General features: G+C 37.0%; 2 protein-coding genes across 2 annotated transcripts in view; one reads left to right on the forward strand and one right to left on the reverse strand.

Moving 5' to 3' along the window:
- The first annotated feature begins 548 nt into the window (after positions 1 to 548).
- LOC306846324 (myosin-7-like) lies at positions 549 to 11,537 on the forward strand. The gene is made up of 39 exons (XM_079379626.1): positions 549 to 683; positions 871 to 905; positions 1,082 to 1,293; positions 1,621 to 1,764; positions 1,849 to 2,005; positions 2,221 to 2,248; positions 2,354 to 2,459; positions 2,553 to 2,645; positions 3,061 to 3,124; positions 3,211 to 3,309; positions 3,396 to 3,499; positions 3,580 to 3,718; positions 3,792 to 3,910; positions 3,991 to 4,140; positions 4,241 to 4,411; positions 4,502 to 4,811; positions 4,922 to 4,998; positions 5,177 to 5,382; positions 5,461 to 5,584; positions 5,707 to 5,843; positions 5,930 to 6,185; positions 6,279 to 6,521; positions 6,597 to 6,773; positions 6,864 to 7,009; positions 7,101 to 7,191; positions 7,282 to 7,671; positions 7,766 to 7,892; positions 7,973 to 8,091; positions 8,194 to 8,390; positions 8,642 to 8,825; positions 8,925 to 9,090; positions 9,279 to 9,403; positions 9,581 to 9,889; positions 10,004 to 10,207; positions 10,292 to 10,588; positions 10,673 to 10,777; positions 10,899 to 10,994; positions 11,078 to 11,212; positions 11,420 to 11,537. The coding sequence occupies exons 3-39, from the start codon at positions 1,093 to 1,095 to the stop codon at positions 11,438 to 11,440; spliced, it is 5,817 nt and encodes a 1,938-aa protein (XP_079235752.1). The 5' UTR covers positions 549 to 683; positions 871 to 905; positions 1,082 to 1,092; the 3' UTR covers positions 11,441 to 11,537.
- Positions 11,538 to 12,777: 1,240 nt separating this feature from the next.
- Positions 12,778 to 19,137, reverse strand: part of LOC306846325 (uncharacterized protein) — a 49,506-nt gene continuing 43,146 nt past the window's right edge. Inside the window, exons 16-17 of the mRNA XM_079379627.1 lie at positions 16,421 to 16,601; positions 12,778 to 15,842 (exon numbers count right to left, since the gene is read on the reverse strand). Coding sequence (XP_079235753.1) covers positions 15,838 to 15,842; positions 16,421 to 16,601 — 186 coding nt within the window. The 3' untranslated portion in view covers positions 12,778 to 15,837. The remainder of the gene's footprint in view (positions 15,843 to 16,420; positions 16,602 to 19,137) is intronic.

The raw sequence follows: 19,137 nt of genomic DNA on the forward strand, positions 1-19,137 counted from the left end.
TATTGTTGTTTGCGTCTCTGCAAAGACTGAAAAAAAAACACAATGTCGCATATTAACCCCCCATAAGCTCTCTGGGTAATTGAGAGCCCACATGGCATGCAGTTCAAATGTATCGCTTTACTGAAATCTGATACCTTCTCCTGAGTATTCTAAACAATGTTGGGTGATAAATATAGAATTCCATCTAAAGTTTGTTAAGACATCCAGCATTTGAATCCCTTTGTTGCCAGTTAAACCTTCATGTGTCACTAAAGTAATGCAGGGATGGCTTACCACAAGAACACACAAATGGAATTTTCTATAAATATCTTGCTCCTTTGTTTTTGAGTAATATTCACCTCAGATGCCTATTCTTCAATGTACAACTTCGTCTGGCTTTAATCATTCACATTTCATTTAAGTGCAAACCACTTAACTCTTTTAGCTGACCTAAATTAGTGCTCTGCTATCAACGAGAACCTAATATGGAGCACTAACAAATCTAACAAAGATAAGACTTAACTCACCTAGCAGGTTCTTGTTTCTCCCTAATACCCATAACTACCCTCGTTGCACCCTAACTGTGCTTAGACGCAATAGCATTCCTGCCTTGTGGGATGCCTTAGCCAAATTTGGGAGGGTGACTTCCTTTATAAAGAGATCTCATGGTTGGTCTCCAGACAAGTCAGAGGTTTTATCTGAGGGTAAGATTTGAATCATAACTGCATGATGTTACATTTAATAGAAAATGATACAAATTGCATTCATGATAAATCTGTTTTACTTATTGTGTTGCTTTCTTCTGATTACATCTTTTAAGTAATGGGTTGTTTAGTGATGTAACAAAGTTTAAAACATTGAGTAACAATGAAACAATATTTACATCGACAGGTTCTTCTTTAGCCGCCACACCTGGTGCACATCAGGTAAGATTCATCTATATTTTCTGTTTAAGAAACTTTTCTAGATTTATATTTAAAAGCTGTTTTTATATGATCATATGGTAGCAAGCTGTAAGGCAATGTTCAACTATCATGAATACAACTGCTTGATCATAGCAAAATTGTAAAATCATGGACTTAACCTACCTTTTCATCTCCAGACAAGGGAATCATGGCGGATGCTCAGATGGCAGAGTTTGGAGCAGCGGCTTCTTACCTGCGGAAGTCGGATCGAGAGCGTTTGGAAGCACAAACTCGTCCATTTGATATGAAAAAGGAGTGTTTTGTGCCTGATCCAGATGAAGAGTATGTGAAAGCTTCAATCATCAGTCGTGAAGGTGACAAAGTCACTGTAATGACTGAGAAAAGAAAGGTAGGAATAAACATTACCTGAAGAAGCATTTTGAGAGTAAGCTATTTTTAAGGCCGGAGAGATATTTCATATTGGTTTATATATATTGGTACATTTTCAGTAGTACAAGTGGTCACTTAAAACATGAGCAATAATTTGTGATAATTTTGAAATTTCTAATAACTTGACAATAAAATAAATAAAGGTCTAAATTAAAATGTTAGCTTCAAGATTATTTGATTTTAGAGCAATGTTACAATACAATCTGCATACAACTGCAAATTTGATGGCACTTTTGCATGAAAGTATTATTCTAATGGTTCTAATTCTTTTTTCTGCTTCTAACAGACTGCCACTGTAATGGAAGCTGACATTCATCCCCAGAACCCACCAAAGTTTGATAAAATCGAAGACATGGCAATGTTCACCTTCCTTCATGAGCCGGCCGTGCTGTTCAACCTCAAAGAGCGCTATGCAGCATGGATGATCTACGTAAGAGCAGACCAGTTCAGTGTCACTTGAGAATACATCCTAATTAGCTTCAATTACTGAACTTTACTTGTACCTTTCCCACAGACCTACTCCGGGCTGTTCTGTGTCACTGTCAACCCTTACAAGTGGCTGCCAGTGTACAATCAGGAGGTGGTTATAGCCTATCGAGGGAAAAAGAGGAGTGAAGCTCCGCCCCACATCTTTTCCATCTCTGATAATGCCTACCAGTACATGCTGACAGGTATGGACAAAGCCATAAATCTGCTCTGCTCTGTAGATCTGAGAGTACTTGTATTCTAGCTGTAAACATGATCAAATTAGGCAAGGGAGGTGTAGACTTTTGTGAAGGTTTTTGAATTCTGCACTAATCTCTGGATGAGCATTATCCTCGTAAAGATCGACAATATAGAAGTCATAACTCAAGAATTAGTAACATTATTGTCTTCTCCATTTCAGACAGGGAAAACCAGTCAATTCTGATCACGTAAGTAAAATTGCTTATCCTTTAATGTCATTCCTTAGTTAATTAAATATTTCTTGTTATGTTAAAGATTTAAACAATTTATTTGTATGTTCTATGTTGCTGTAGTGGAGAATCTGGTGCAGGAAAGACTGTAAACACAAAGAGAGTTATTCAATATTTTGCAAGCATTGCAGCTGGAGGCTCAGCAAAGAAAGATGGGTCAGAAAAAAAGGTAAGTGTCATTTTCATAATTGTCATCTGTTTATACAATAATTGAAAATAAACTGATTGAAAAGACAACTAAACATTTGCTGTTTCATTACAGGGAACCCTGGAGGATCAAATCATCCAGGCTAATCCTGCTTTGGAAGCATTTGGTAATGCAAAGACCATCAGAAATGACAACTCCTCAAGATTTGTAAGATTTGCTTCAAGTTGTCCAATTTACATTTCAACTAATGTACGGCATGCATGTCACAACGCTTTCACAGATATAGTGTGAGAATACCCTCTGCTGGATTAACCAAAATTATATAAAGTGAACATAGGGCTGGCAGATGTGATAATAGATCATAAATGTGATAGTATATCTTTAGTATTTATATAATTATGATATAAATAATTCAAATCAGCAAAAAAACAAAAAAACAAAAATCCTTAATATCAGATGTTATTGCAGTTAAAGTTATTTGAGTCGAGTACTGAGTGTCTCTCAACAAATTTTAAGCATTAAGTACTCATAAGACATACTGATTCATTTTCAGTAGCTTATACAATTATTAATTCCTCCATTGTGTTTAATTTCATAATATTATAATTTTTTATTTTTTTAGGGAAAATTTATCCGAATTCATTTTGCTGCCAGTGGCAAGCTGGCCTCTGCTGATATTGAGACATGTAAGAATTAATTCCATTTTTTTTGGTTACAAAAAACACAGAAAGGTCAAAAACTAACATTTATTTTTTTTTATATTAAATATCAGATCTTCTGGAGAAGTCAAGGGTGACGTTCCAGCTTAAAGCTGAAAGGGACTATCACATTTTCTACCAAATCCTTTCTCAGAGGAAACCTGAGCTGCTGGGTATGATGCAGTATATACCCTGCAATTATAGGCCTTTTACAGTTTTACGACTACAAACTGACGGTTCTTTTTCTCTCTTAAAATAGAGATGCTGCTCATCACCAATAACCCCTATGACTACGCTTACATCTCTCAAGGAGAAACAACTGTAGCCTCAATTAATGATGGCGAAGAACTACTCGCCACTGATGTAAGAATTAATTGATTTAAAACCTGTTTTTCTGTTATTGTGAAGCTCTCATATGACACCTCCAATTCTGTAAACTTTAGGAAGCGTTTGATGTGCTAGGCTTTACTCAGGAGGAGAAAAATGGCATCTATAAACTAATTGGAGCAATTATGCATTATGGCAATTTGAAGTTCAAACAAAAGCAGAGGGAGGAGCAAGCAGAAGCTGATGGGACTGAAGGTATGTAGAGTATAATTAGAAAGTAGTAAACAAAATTTAATCATATCTTATTAAAATCTTAATAATTTTACAGATGCAGACAAAGTTGCATATCTGATGGGCCTCAACTCTGCTGACCTAATCAAAGGTTTATGCCATCCAAGAGTGAAAGTAGGAAATGAGTGGGTCACCAAAGGGCAAAATGTCCAGCAGGTGAGTTGGAGTGTCAGTAATGAAAGGATGCCCATTTATCCATGTAATAGAAAACCATACAAATGCTTCTCTGTGCTCAGGTGTACTATGCTATTGGTGCATTGTCCAAGGCAGTGTATGAAAAAATGTTCCTTTGGATGGTTGTAAGAATCAATCAGTCTCTGGACACTAAACAACCTCGTCAATACTTCATTGGAGTTCTGGATATTGCTGGTTTTGAGATTTTTGATGTAAGTCTTCATGGATAAATCCTCATGTTGTCAAGTTTAAAATGCATATTGTTGTCTAACTTATGCTTTCAATTCCTTTCAATAAACGTAATAACTACAGCTTAACACGTTTGAGCAACTCTGCATCAACTTTACCAATGAGAAACTGCAACAGTTTTTCAACCACCACATGTTTGTGCTGGAACAAGAAGAGTACAAGAAAGAAGGGATTGAATGGGTGTTCATTGACTTCGGTATGGATTTGCAGGCCTGCATTGATCTCATTGAGAAAGTAAGTAGTGCTAACGATAAAGTCGTCATAACTGTTTAACAAAGCTATCTGCTATGTCAGTAACTCAATATTTTCAACTTCTTTATTCAGCCTATGGGCATCATGTCCATCCTTGAAGAGGAGTGCATGTTTCCCAAAGCTAGTGATGCAACCTTTAAAGCAAAGCTTTATGACAACCACCTTGGGAAATCAAACAACTTTCAGAAACCAAGAGCAATCAAAGGGAAGCCAGAGTCTCATTTTTCTCTGATTCACTATGCTGGTACAGTTGACTATAATATCAACAACTGGCTTGTGAAGAACAAAGACCCATTGAATGAGACTGTTGTTGGACTCTTCCAAAAGTCTACAGTCAAGCTCCTGTCAATGCTCTTTGCTAATTATGCTGGGGCAGAGCCTGGTATGTATGTATGAATTATTTATGCACAATATAATCTCATATGCACTTGTGAGTGTTTTAAATACTACTGCTTTACAATAATTTCTGTACATTGTTTTGACCAACTCAAGAGAATAGTAAGGGAGGTAAAGGAGGTGGAAGTAAGAAGAAGGGCTCATCCTTCCAAACTGTGTCTGCGCTTCACAGGGTAATTGAATTTCAGACTCAAATGCTCATACACACTGAAAAAAATAATAAAATAGATAATGTATGCAAATGTGAAGAAGCTGTTTCCAGTGGATCTATGTCAGTATTTCTTTAGGTAATTGAAAGTACTCCTTAACATCATTGAATAGTTTAAATTGTGTGCACATTTTTCCCCACAGGAAAACTTGAATAAGTTAATGACAAACCTAAGATCAACTCACCCTCATTTTGTGCGTTGCATCATACCTAATGAGACAAAGACTCCTGGTGCAATGGAGAACCCTTTGGTCATGCACCAGCTACGCTGTAACGGTGTACTGGAGGGCATCAGGATTTGCAGGAAGGGCTTCCCCAATAGAGTCCTCTATGGAGATTTCAAACAGAGGTTATTATTATTCAGTGACATTTAAACTCTAAATTCACAACAACTTTTTCCATTATTAGAGATGTTTTATACTTACAGATACCGAATCCTAAACCCTGCAGCCATACCTGATGGTCAATTCATAGATAGCAGGAAAGGAGCTGAGAAACTCCTGAGTTCACTGGATATTGATCACAATCAATATAAATTTGGACACACAAAGGTGAAAACTCACATTAATCTGAAGATTGATTTTATATCTATTATTTGATATGAGAGCAAAGATGACAGTGGTCATGTAATACTGTGGGTAAAATGCATGTTTCTATAATGAATTCTGCTTAGGTGTTCTTCAAGGCTGGTTTACTGGGTCAGTTGGAAGAAATGAGAGATGACAGACTATCTCTAATTATTTCTGGTATTCAAGCTAGATCCAGAGGACTCCTTGCAAGGGTTGAGTTCCAGAAGATAGTTGAAAGAAGGCAAGAATTCTATATATTACGCACTGCCGTAACAATTAGCTACTTTTTGTGATATTTTCTGACATAATAATGGAATGTCCTCACAGGGATGCACTACTGGTTATCCAGTGGAATGTCCGTGCCTTCATGGGAGTGAAGAATTGGCCTTGGATGAAGCTATTCTTCAAGATCAAACCTCTACTAAAGTCAGCAGAAGCAGAAAAAGAGATGGCAAATATGAAAGATGAATTTGCCAAGCTTAAAGAGGCTTATGCTAAATCTGAAGCCCGAAGGAAAGAACTAGAAGAAAAAATGGTATCTCTTCTCCAAGAGAAGAATGACCTACAACTTCAAGTCCAAGCGGTCAGTTAATATTTTGTGCCTTTGAAATGTAGAAGTAAATGTGTTTCTGCAGGATAGAAATGACTGAATCATTTTAAAATCATTTAAAAACAGGAGCAAGACAATCTCTGTGACGCAGAAGAGCGATGCGACCAGCTCATCAAAAACAAGATCCAGCTTGAGGCAAAAGCCAAAGAGCTCACAGAGCGACTTGAGGATGAGGAGGAGATGAACGCAGAGCTGACCGCTAAGAAGAGAAAGCTGGAGGATGAGTGCTCAGAACTGAAGAAAGATATTGATGATCTGGAGCTGACTCTGGCTAAAGTGGAGAAAGAGAAGCATGCTACTGAGAACAAGGTCTGGGATGTTTGTCTACACAACACACACACAGTTATATTGTACAAACACTCAGAACTTAATGCTCTTTTGCAGGTGAAGAACCTGACAGAGGAAATGGCAGCTTTGGATGACATCATTGCTAAGCTAACCAAGGAGAAGAAGGCCTTGCAGGAAGCTCATCAGCAGACACTGGATGACCTGCAAAGTGAGGAGGACAAAGTCAACACCCTCACCAAAGCCAAAGCAAAGCTAGAGCAGCAAGTGGATGATGTGAGTTTTACAATTTACAACTAAGTTTAATATTCTTGATACAAACAAATGACCATGCAAGCAACTGGCATGTTGAATTATTTATACCAGTTGGAAGGATCTCTTGAGCAAGAAAAAAAGATCCGGATGGATCTAGAAAGAGCCAAGAGGAAACTAGAAGGAGACTTGAAGTTAACCCAGGAAAGTTTAATGGACCTGGAGAATGACAAACAGCAGTTAGAGGAGCGTCTAAAAAAGTAATTCAAATTCTTCCGTTCTTTGACTGTCCAATCTGTATGTTCTAAGGACTAAAGCTAAGGACTCTAAACATCTCTTTTTCAATCATAGGAAAGATTTTGAGATCAGTCAGCTCAATGGGAAAATCGAGGATGAACAAACTATTTGTATTCAGCTACAGAAAAAACTGAAGGAACTTCAGGTAACACACACAAACACAAAAAGAGCATACTGACATGGGAAAAATTAAATGAGACACGAGAGATAACTCAACACATATTTATGATAATAGGCACGTATTGAGGAGCTGGAGGAAGAGCTTGAGGCAGAAAGAGCTGCCAGAGCCAAGGTGGAGAAACAAAGAGCAGATTTAGCCAGAGAGCTGGAGGAGATCAGTGAGAGACTGGAGGAGGCTGGAGGAGCTACAGCTGCTCAGATTGAGATGAACAAGAAACGAGAAACTGAGTTTCAGAAACTTCGTAGAGACCTTGAAGAGGCTACTCTACAACACGAGGCCACTGCCGCCACACTGAGGAAGAAACAAGCTGACAGTGTGGCAGATTTGGGAGAGCAAATAGACAATCTTCAAAGAGTCAAGCAAAAACTGGAAAAGGAAAAAAGTGAACTCAGGCTTGAGCTGGATGATGTGGTCTCAAACATGGAACATGTTGTTAAGACGAAGGTATTATTATTAATACAAGTAGTCATAAATTAGAATTTATATTTGTTTTATTGCTGGGAAGTAATTTTCTAGCCAAATTATGCACTTTGCTCAGGCAAATCTTGAGAAGACCTGCAGGACTTTGGAAGATCAAATGAATGAATACAGAACAAAATATGACGAGGGCCAGCGTTGTATCAATGACTTCACAATGCAAAAATCTAAACTACAATCTGAAAATGGTAAGGCTGTCAAATACCTTTTTCAATCATTATGAGTGGCAGAACTCCAACAATAATAAAATGCATAATGACATACCCAGGTGAACTTTCAAGACAGCTGGAGGAGAAGGACTCTCTTGTCTCCCAGCTAACTAGAAGCAAGATGTCTTATACTCAGCAACTTGAAGATCTTAAAAGGCAACTGGAGGAGGAAACTAAGGTGTGAACTGAGTATGAACATTGTCTGAATAATATTTAGACAATGAATAGCATTCTTTTTTTTTTTTTGATCTGCTAAATAAAAAAATCTGTCCTCCTCCAGGCAAAGAATGCCCTAGCCCATGCTGTACAGTCAGCCCGTCATGACACAGATCTGCTCAGAGAACAGTATGAGGAGGAGCAGGAGGCCAAAGCAGAGCTACAGCGAGGCATGTCCAAAGCTAATTCTGAGGTGGCTCAGTGGAGAACAAAGTATGAAACTGATGCCATCCAGAGAACAGAAGAACTGGAGGAAGCCAAGTAAGATAGGTTTCTACTTAGAATTTCATATATATTTGCACTTTTCTTTAAGGTTTAACTTCTCTACTGACAGATAAGCTTTTTGTTTGTGTTATGTTTCATTTAAAATGTAAGACGAACAAAAAGTTTTTCTGTTAGTTGGCCAAGCTTCCCCAAACATAAGGTAAAAATATAATAAAATGTCTATCTATTTCTTTTACGGTGTGCAAATGAAATTATCTTCCTCAATATTGTTCTGTTTTCTAAAACAGGAAGAAACTGGCTCAACGGTTGCAAGAGGCTGAAGAAGCTGTTGAAGCAGTAAATGCGAAATGTTCATCTCTTGAAAAGACCAAACACAGACTCCAAAATGAGATTGAAGATCTTATGGTGGACCTGGAGAGGTCTAATGCAGCTGCAGCAGCCTTGGACAAGAAACAAAGAAACTTTGATAAAGTAACCAAACATGGTTCTTGATTTGAGATTAATCTTAAAAAAGTATTTTTGATTACCTATTATCCTAAAATCTATTTACATGAAAAAAAATGCTTTTAGGTCCTGGCTGAGTGGAAGCAGAAGTACGAAGAGTCACAGGTTGAGCTAGAGAGCTCTCAGAAGGAAGCCAGATGTCTGAGTACTGAACTTTTCAAGCTGAAGAATTCCTATGAAGAATCTTTAGATCACCTGGAGACCATGAAGAGAGAAAATAAAAATCTCCAAGGTAAATTTGGAAAGAATCTTTAAATAAATTATTATAATAAATAAAAGTAAATATTGAAAAGACTTTATGGTTTGTTTGAAGTGTGGTGGTGGAAGATGTAGAATTTATAAATAGCACCGTAGAGACATAATCCTTAAGGCTGGAGAAAATAAGGAAATATGTTGAAATGCAATATTCTTTTCATCTAGAGGAGATTTCTGATCTTACTGAGCAACTTGGTGAGGGAGGAAAGAGCATTCATGAACTGGAGAAAATTAGAAAACAGCTGGAGCAAGAAAAAAGTGAGATTCAGTCTGCTTTGGAAGAGGCAGAAGTAAGTTTTCAGATGCAGCTTTATTGCCTTTATATAAAAAGTATATAAAAACAACATAGATGTCAGAATTTCAGAAATTATGTGTAAAATTAATTTTCACAATGATTATATTAAATACTTTTGTTAAAAATGAAGTGTCTTGCAAACCAAGTAACAGATCACAATCTTCTTTAAAAGGCCTCACTGGAGCACGAGGAGGGTAAAATTCTGCGAGCTCAGCTAGAATTCAACCAAACAAAGGCTGATATTGAGCGCAAACTAGCTGAAAAGGATGAAGAGATGGAGCAGAGCAAACGTAATTTGCAGAGAACCATTGACACTCTGCAAAGTTCTTTGGAGTCAGAAACACGAAGCAGGAATGAGGCCCTCAGAATAAAAAAGAAGATGGAAGGGGATCTAAACGAGATGGAGATCCAGCTTAGTCAGGCAAACCGACAAGCAGCAGAGGCTCAAAAACAACTCAAGAGTGTCCAAGCACATCTGAAAGTAAGACAAACTCTTCATCAATACTGTGAAACAATAAAGCAAAAAGTCAGAGCTTTTGGAGGGCTAGAGAGTTGTTGAAATGTTTGTCTTGATTAGTTTCCACTCATATTTTAGGATGCTCAGCTACAGCTGGATGACTCTCTGAGAACAAATGACGATCTCAAGGAGAACATTGCAATTGTAGAGAGACGCAACAACCTTCTGCAGGCTGAACTAGAGGAGCTGAGAGCAGCTCTTGAGCAAACCGAGAGAGGCCGCAAGCTAGCAGAGCAAGAGCTGCTAGATACCAGTGAAAGAGTGCAGCTACTGCACTCCCAGGTATGCGACTGGTTGGTTATTCTTCATTCTGAACAGATCCATTTATTCAGCTTCAAATTCAATGCAAATGTCTCCTTTGTCCAGAATACAAGCCTCTTGAATCAAAAGAAGAAGCTTGAGACTGACATATCCCAGCTTCAGACAGAAGTGGAAGAGGCAGTGCAAGAATGCAGGAATGCTGAAGAAAAAGCCAAGAAGGCCATAACTGATGCTGCCATGATGGCTGAGGAGCTGAAGAAGGAGCAGGACACAAGTGCTCACCTGGAGCGTATGAAGAAGAACATGGAGCAGACCATTAAGGACCTGCAGCACCGCCTGGACGAAGCAGAACAAATTGCTATGAAGGGAGGCAAGAAACAAGTCCAGAAACTAGAAGCTCGGGTGAGTGACCTACCATAAATCCCAACAATGTTTTCTGACTATTGCAAGTGGCACTCTGTAAGAACGTTCACACTGTGCCAACAGGTGAGGGAGCTGGAGAATGAAGTAGAATCAGAGCAGAAGAAGAGCAGCGAGGCAGTAAAAGGAATTCGCAAATATGAGAGACGTATTAAAGAACTGACCTACCAGGTAAAAAAGAAAGAAAAAAAAAAGGCTAATTTCACTACTGATTACACCTATAGAAAACGTGATGACAACGACATTCTCATTCAACAAATTCTCAAGTCTCTTTGCTATAATTTCTTAAAAGACTGAGGAGGACCGGAAAAATCTGGCTCGTCTGCAAGATCTTGTTGATAAGCTTCAGCTAAAGGTCAAGGCTTACAAGAGGGCTGCAGAGGAAGCTGTAAGTATAAGCCTAAATATCACTCTTTTTTGATAAATCATACTATTAAGTTCAGCCTCTCATCTGATAATTCTGCTTCATAGGAGGAACAAGCCAACACACATATTAGCAAGTTTCGGAAAATCCAGCATGAACTTGATGAAGCAGAAGAAAGAGCTGACATTGCAGAGTCACAAGTCAACAAACTGCGTGCCAAAAGTCGCGATGTCGGTTCTAAGGCCAGTGATTAAGCAGACTGATATTTCTTTGCATCTATCCCGATTCAAGCCAATCAAGTCCAATGAAGTTGTAATTCCCCCATTTTTCAAGTGCTCATTTAAATTTTATTTTTGCCACATTGATATACAATTAATTCTTAGAGAACATATGCAATTCAAATATTTTACCACAACTGATAATCTCTCCCTTTCCTCTTTTTTATACAGAAGGGACATGATGAAGAGTAAAGCTCAAATGGACTTTCTGCGTGTCTCTTATTTGTTGTATTAGTTATCCACTTGGCTCTTTTTCAGCCATACAGTAGAATAAAGTTTAATTGCATTCAGTCTGTGCTGTGATTGAGTTATTATGCCTTAAAATTACATTTTAAAAAACATTACTTTGCGGGGAAAATTATCAGGGAGACATCGAAAATGCGCAATGTTCGGGGTGTAACTTTTTATCTTAAATACAAAATGAATAATTGAATGGCTATTATTTATTATATTTTTGAATTATACCTCAGGGGGTAAATTTAGGTCATAGCAGTTCATCTATCACTATCACTGCTCTGAAACACAAGGATATCCATGGAAGTGCTGTTTCTAAAATTAATTATTGTTTTCATATTCGTAATCACGGTAAAACTATTTCTATGCCAATGTGTTAACATGGATTTCAGTAGATCATAATAGCTGGAAGACATGGAAATCCATATTAGAAATCCACTTAACAGGATTAACAGTAGCCTACCTTCATTTGCTCTTTCCATCCACTCTCTCCAAAACTATTATGTTAAAAATGTATCCTTACTTTGCTGTGTCCTAAAATCTTGAAGTTTTTCGACAAGGCTGTCTTCACATGTAAGTCATCGTCTTCACGCCTAGTCACTGCAATTATAGCATAGAGATAGCGGAGCTCAGCAGCTTATCAAGTGACATTGTGTAAATCCTATTGCAATTGTATCTCTTTCTGTTACTTCCGAAGTAGCCTACTGAGGAAAGATCAAGATTTACGGAAACGTTCGTCCTCGCTTTCATTCAATTATGAATTAATACATTTCATAAAGGGATACACTGAAGAAGACATGACGACTTTATCTGAGACAAAATGAGCTATTTTTACAATATTTTGTAGTGAGCTAACATTGACCACTTCAGAACCGAGCTGACCGAGACAGCACTTAGCAGTGAATTTCTACCAGTAAACAAAAATGGCTTCTTATTTGACATCTTGTTCTATTAAACTGAATGTGCCTTTCAGCTAATATGGTGTTAATATGGTATGTTAAAAGTCTGACGATAACCATAAATTTTTGAATTGTGAGTGAGCGCAAAAGTGCACTGAAACACACTGAACAGTCATACAGTGTCAATTACAAGTTTTAAATGAAGGGATTACAGTAATACAGTACTGCTACAACTTTTCCATCTTTTATTGTGCAGTACAACATATTCCTAAACTACTGCATAGAGTAGCCTAAAACGATTTATTTCTAAAAGAGTCTCTGTTTCAGCAATGATGAATACTGTTTGCCTCCTTGCAGATGACATGCAGGGTTGTGAAAAAAAAAAAAAAAACATTTTGCACATTTTGCATGTTTCTTTTTTATTTATTCATGATTAAATAGCCACATCACTAGTTAACAATGAATCACAATGACCTTTTTCATACCAAAAAATACATCTTAAATCGGGGGGAAACATTAAATCCAATTTAGGACTGATGTCTGTAGTCCATTGTTGTCAGCATGCTCTTTTGGTGTGTTCTATGGGTAGTACACACATTGTGAGTCCTAACAGACACACTAGGGGGCTTTTTTGCTGCCTAATTCCACTGCTCTATCTACTTTTAAACATGACGATTAGTATACCAGTTACAGTTAGTCTCAAGCGGCATGGATATCCAAACAACATTCAAGGTCTATGTGTCAGGTGCAGTTTGTGGGAGGAAACATTGTTCCTGTGGTTACTGATTACCTCTAAACTCTCGACCCACTTTCTGCATCCTGTGTCAGGCTACTCAAGTCATTACCAGAATGCTGTGCCTTTTTTATACAGAAGGACATCCTCAGAGTCCTTTGAGTTTTTTCCATCCTTAGGCAAAATCAATCACACTCCTCCTCCTATCGATTACAATGTATTTAGTATGTGACCTGTGATGACAAAGAGAAAAAGTTACACACATAATATATATTCTTTGCTTCCTGAATACAATACATTTTAAAAACATTCTTGTTTGCCAGCCCTTTCTTTAAAAAAAAGGCAGACTCACTTAAAGAATAAAATACTGTCTGGAGAAATATTCATAGATGCAAAATCTTTACTTTGCTTCTCTATACAACCCAATCAAGAAGTGCTTTTCCCCTGCAGGGTATAAAGTGTGAAACGTGTATTTACAAAACTGCATTGAGCGGACTGGTGCGGGGGATGTGAGAAGTGTACTAACACCGTGAGTGTTCATTCATTATGGAGATGACAAAATAGAGCTGTCTGAAGGCATGAAAGGTTATGATCACTGTATCAAGAGTACAACACTGAAAATTACTGGCATAGCCCCTGAACAGTATACACTAATCACAAAAGGAACTACAGACAGTACAGTTTGGCCAAGCGCAGCTGCTCTACACTAAACACACTTTCTCACACTCGTACAAACTGTATTTACAGACGGCTGAGATACAGGTACATGTTTTGCATTTTTGATTAACTGGGACTCTTTTTGAGGGGATACAATTTAGGAAAAGTTGCTCAATCAATCTTATCGCTCTCGTTGTAGTATAAAACATCCATCATAAAGTGCATTTCAATTGCTCATCAGCTAATTATTTCATAGTAGGATATTTGTGTAATTTATTACTTCCTGGTCTCTGTTTTCAGTTTTATGTGGGATTTTCTTTGATGTTACAACATTACCACCATCAATGATCTACCATGACGTCACAGTAAAATACCAGGAAAAAAAATTTGATTATTTCACAACATGTAGTAAATCAAATCCTGTATACAAACATAACCTTTTAACCAACAACAGCAATTTTTTTCTGTAGGCATTGTGCAGCTAAATATATCAAGAATAATAGTACTACCAATAAAGTGCCCACAAATTCACTGTTAAACAGTGTGATAAGTCAAGACTTTCAAAAAAGCAGCCCTACAAGAGTAGGTTTGGAGAGTTTAAAACTATGATATTCAACTACTTTGTGAATAATACGTCACTTGGTAAGAAAACCAAATAGCATTTACTACTATGTTTGATTAAATAGTAATTTCTAGACAACAATTTATCAATTGCCACTGAATAAATAATAGGGAAAGGAACTGTATTGCAATGCTTCATTAGGATACATTTACTGTTAATGTAATGGGCCCTCGCACATGCCAGTTCATATGTTCAGTGCAAACATTATTTACTTCTTGGATTTAGAGGTACAATACTTAATTGAAAGCTGGGATGATCTGGACCTTTGAGCAAATAATCATGACCTGTACACGGAGTGTAAACACATTTCCATTTTAACTTTCTCACATCTCTCTTTATCCATCTATATTTCTTCCCATACTGTCTGTTTGCGTGCCATTTCCTTTTTTCTCTTCCTGTATCATGCTGTAGTATCATGTGTGTCGTGTTTTTGTGTCCTATTAGTTCACAAGATGCGTTGAGATAAATGAAAAGTGGAAAATGCAATCAGATGGTTAAACATCATAATGATACAGCTCATTGTTACAGGAATTTACGCAAACACAATACAGCAAACTCACTGAAGATGCAAATATGCTATTGTTTGAACAACCTATACGTTTCAAATGATTAAGTGCTCATTTAAATACTGAGGGAGAACAGGGTTTATAATTCATGTGAGGTGGACAGGGTCAGTGGAGCAAAGGGAGCAGATGGATGAATGGTGGCTGATTCGTCCCTTTTGACTGGGATTTAAGACAGCCCCATATACTAACAATACAGGGAGCGTAACTGCCATAATATGATATAATAAGCTACATCTCAAGTGAGTTCTGGGGTTCCCATTGGAGAACATCTACTGCCAGATACAGACAGAAAATAAGGTGTTACCTCTAAATTTAGGTCTGTCTACAGGATAGCACAGGCTCGTAGGAAGTTTAGAAGGAAACTCTGGTGTTGATGGGCAAAATGCTGTGGTTTTAACAAAGATGACAATAAGAGCTACGCGGCTGGAGCATCCATAACTCCATCTCCAACCATCTGGAGACTTCAACCCAAATCTAGCCTCAAACCAAACACTGCATTTCAAAAGAAGCATTGTAAATTAAGCCAGAGCCTGGGTCTTGACCAAACCATTTCACAGGTGCTCTCTCCCAACCAAGCAAAAAACTAAGAAAACTGTAAACAAGAGAAGAAGCTAATGAGAAGATAGGTTTTAAAGGGACAGGCTGTGCTGAAATCAAAGTCCTTCTCCTGCTAGTGTACTGGTTTGCACCCATCTCATAGCCGAGTGAATTGGACAAGCTGGGTTGAGTGTGAGGACATGGCGGACCCCAGAGAAACACTGAGAGAGGTGCTGCGATGTGGGTGGGGATGGCTGCCACTCAGGTAGGACTAGGAGATGATTTTAGCGCCGTGGTCCGTGCGAGCTCGTGCGTTCTCGCAGAAGTTCAGCTTGTAGGACTCAATCTGGTGGCAAAGAAATGGAAAAGCTGTTAGGAAACAACATAAATTGCTGTACATTGACATTCAAAATAACTGACATTTCAAAATAAGAGTGAACCTATCTGTTTCCAATATAAACCAGGTTTGTTCAGTAGTTTAGTTGTTGAATTTGGACTGGGGTATCAAACAGGATGTAGAATTTAAAGCCTTGTTTGAAAGTTTTAAAAACAGCACAAGGTCTTTTTAGTTCATAGCCCTTCTAGTCAGAGAGAATGACAGAATGGTAAATAGATATGATTGAAATTTGAATTTAGTTTGTTCAGTTATTTTATCCTATTAAATACTTTTGTGCACCAGGGTTTAAGAAGTCTACATTTAATTTGCATTAACCAGTAACGTTGCTTGAATTGTAATTCTGTAAATTCTTCTTCTTGTCATTCCAAGTCAAATTTCAGTTCAGTTTCCTGTGGGCTGTGGCCTATTCAATTTGAATTCCGACTTAAGTTCTTGATTGCTAATATACACAATATATTATATCTCTTCAGGTTTCTCTTTTTTAAGGAGTCATATATAAGGGCTGAATATGCCTAGTTTGCACGCACTTGTCCCAGGGATGCGCTTATCCAAGCCCTGGGAGTCCCGGGGCCCCTCTCCCAAAGATGGTACGGGAACGGGAGAATTCTCTTTCAGCCCGTTCTCCTTTGCCGCATTGCCTGCCTGCACAGGTGGAGAGACAGCAGGGAGAGATGGGCTTCCCTCAGATTTCTGCTGAACCCCCTCAGCCTAGAAACACAATGCAAAAGTTTAAAAATGTGGTTACCAGAGACAAACATGCATTTATGTGTGTGTGTGTGTTTCTGTGGAAAATACTGTACATGGAAAACAAAAAACGTTGTTTTATTCTTAGAGTTAAAGGGTTACTCCACCCCAAAATGTAAGTTTTGTCATTAGTCACTTACCCCCATGTCGTTCCAAACCTGTAAAAACTTTGTTCATCTTCGGAACACAATTTAAGATATTTTGGGTGAAAACCGGGAGGCTTGTAACTGTCCCATTGACTGCCAAAAAAGTTAACTCTGTCAAGGCTCAGAAAAGTATAAAAGACATCGTCAAAATAGTCCATCTGCTACGAGAATACTTTTTGTACGCAAAGAAAACAAAAAACAACGACTTTATTCAACAATTTGTCTCCTCCGCGTCAATGTAGCACCATTTTGGAGAGTATCCACTGAATGCAAACAGAGTATGCTGTTCTGTGTCAGCAACACCTCACGGATACGTTTTCTACATTCATTTATGCTTTGATTTGAATGAAAACAGTGTATTCACGTGGTGCAGCTGACACAGAACAACATACTCTGTTTGCGTTCAGTGGATACTCTCCAAAATGGTGCTACATTGACGCGGAGGAAACTAATTGTTGAATAAAGTCGTTATTTCCCTAGGAAAAAAGTATTATATTTAAAATACATTTATTTCATACTAAGTATAGTTCAAATCTATTAACATATTTACTGACAGATAACTCGAGACTTAATGATATAAAAATTATAATTAAACTTTACTTGGCATATTACTTGTGTACAATGCACTTTTCTTAATATTGAGTTTAAAATGTCACTTTTGATGAGGATTGTATGATCTTTGAATAACATCAGACTTTAAATGCAAAATATTTCATGTGTACCTGAAGTATACTTGCAATAGTTCCACTTTAGCACAATAAAATATACTAAATATATCTTTAATTGTACTTCAGCACTACTTCTGCACAATTAAAGTGCATTAAGTACAAAATTAGTTGTTCCAATTTAGCAGACTTTAAGTATACCAGTTTAGTATACTAAAAGTACAATCGCAGGATATTTTATTAAGTACATAAATATACAAATGTATTTGTAGTATACTTATTTATATACGTATTTCAAATACATTTAAGTACATTTATTTTTCACTAGGGTTTTGTTTTCTTTGCGTACAAAACATATTCTCGTAACTTCGTAAAATTACGGTTGAATCACTGATGGCAGATGGACTATTTTGATGATGTCTTTCATACTTTTCTGAGCCTTGACAGTGTTAATTCTTTGGCAGTCAATGGGACAGTCACAAGCCTCCCGGTTTTCATCTAAAATATCGTAATTGTGTTCCGAAGATGAACAAAGCTTTTACGGGATTGGAACGACATGGGGGTGAGTGATGAATGACAAAACTTTCATTTTGGGGTGGAGTAACCCTTTAACAAAATTGACATGAATACTTTCTATACTTTTTTAATTGTACAAGCACATAAGATTTATTATACAAGTACATTATCGTTCAAAAGTTAGGGGGTGGTATGCTTTTAATGTTTTTGAAAAAAGTCTCTTATGCTCACCAATGCTGAATTTTTTTTTTTTTTTTATCAAAAACATAGTAAAACGGTAATATTGTGGCATATTATGACAATATAAAATAACTTTTTTTTATTTGAATATATTCTAATATATTTTGATGGCAAGTCCTCAGTGTCACATGATAGTTCAGAAAAATTCTAATATGCTGATTTGGTGCTCAAGAAACATTTCTTCAATGTTAAAACCAGCATACACTTAATATTTTTGTGGAAACCATGGTACATTTTTTCAGAAATCAGCATTTTGATGAATAGAAAGTTAAAAAGAACTGGATTTATTTGAAACAAATCTTTTGTAACATTATAAATGTCTTTACTGTCATTTTTTATTCAGTAATTTATTTATTGTGCCTTATAAATTGTAGAATTTGTACTATTTACAGTATATCTATACAATCTATATTAAAACTACAACTTCTCAAATGTATCCTTTTTAAATGAATCAAAAGTTTCGGTAACACTTTATTTTAAGTTCTCTTAACTAGCTGCTTATTAGCATGCATATTACTAGGATATTAGCCATTTATTAGTAGTAATTAAGCACATATTAACGGCTTATTCTGCATGACCTTATTCTACATCCCTAATCCTACCCAATACCTAAACCTAACAACTACCACATTAACTATTAATAAGCAGCAAATTAGGAATTTATTGAGGGAAAAGTCGTAGTTAATAGTGAATACGTGTTCCCTATTCTAAAGTGTTAAAGCTTCTTCTTAAATAATACTACAGGAACTACTGTATTTCAAACTTTCTAGCATATTTGCATGGATTTTTCTCAGCTGTTCAGGTTGATGTAATGCTCTCACAGAACATCCATCCACTAGGAAATATCAAATGTCATTATAAAAAAAACTCATAATGCTCAAAACCACTACCAAACACACAAACTGGTGCTCAGCCATGTGAGATGTCATAAAA

The sequence above is a fragment of the Barbus barbus genome (genome assembly GCF_936440315.1).
Source record: "Barbus barbus genome assembly, chromosome: 26".
Taxonomy (NCBI): domain Eukaryota; kingdom Metazoa; phylum Chordata; class Actinopteri; order Cypriniformes; family Cyprinidae; genus Barbus; species Barbus barbus.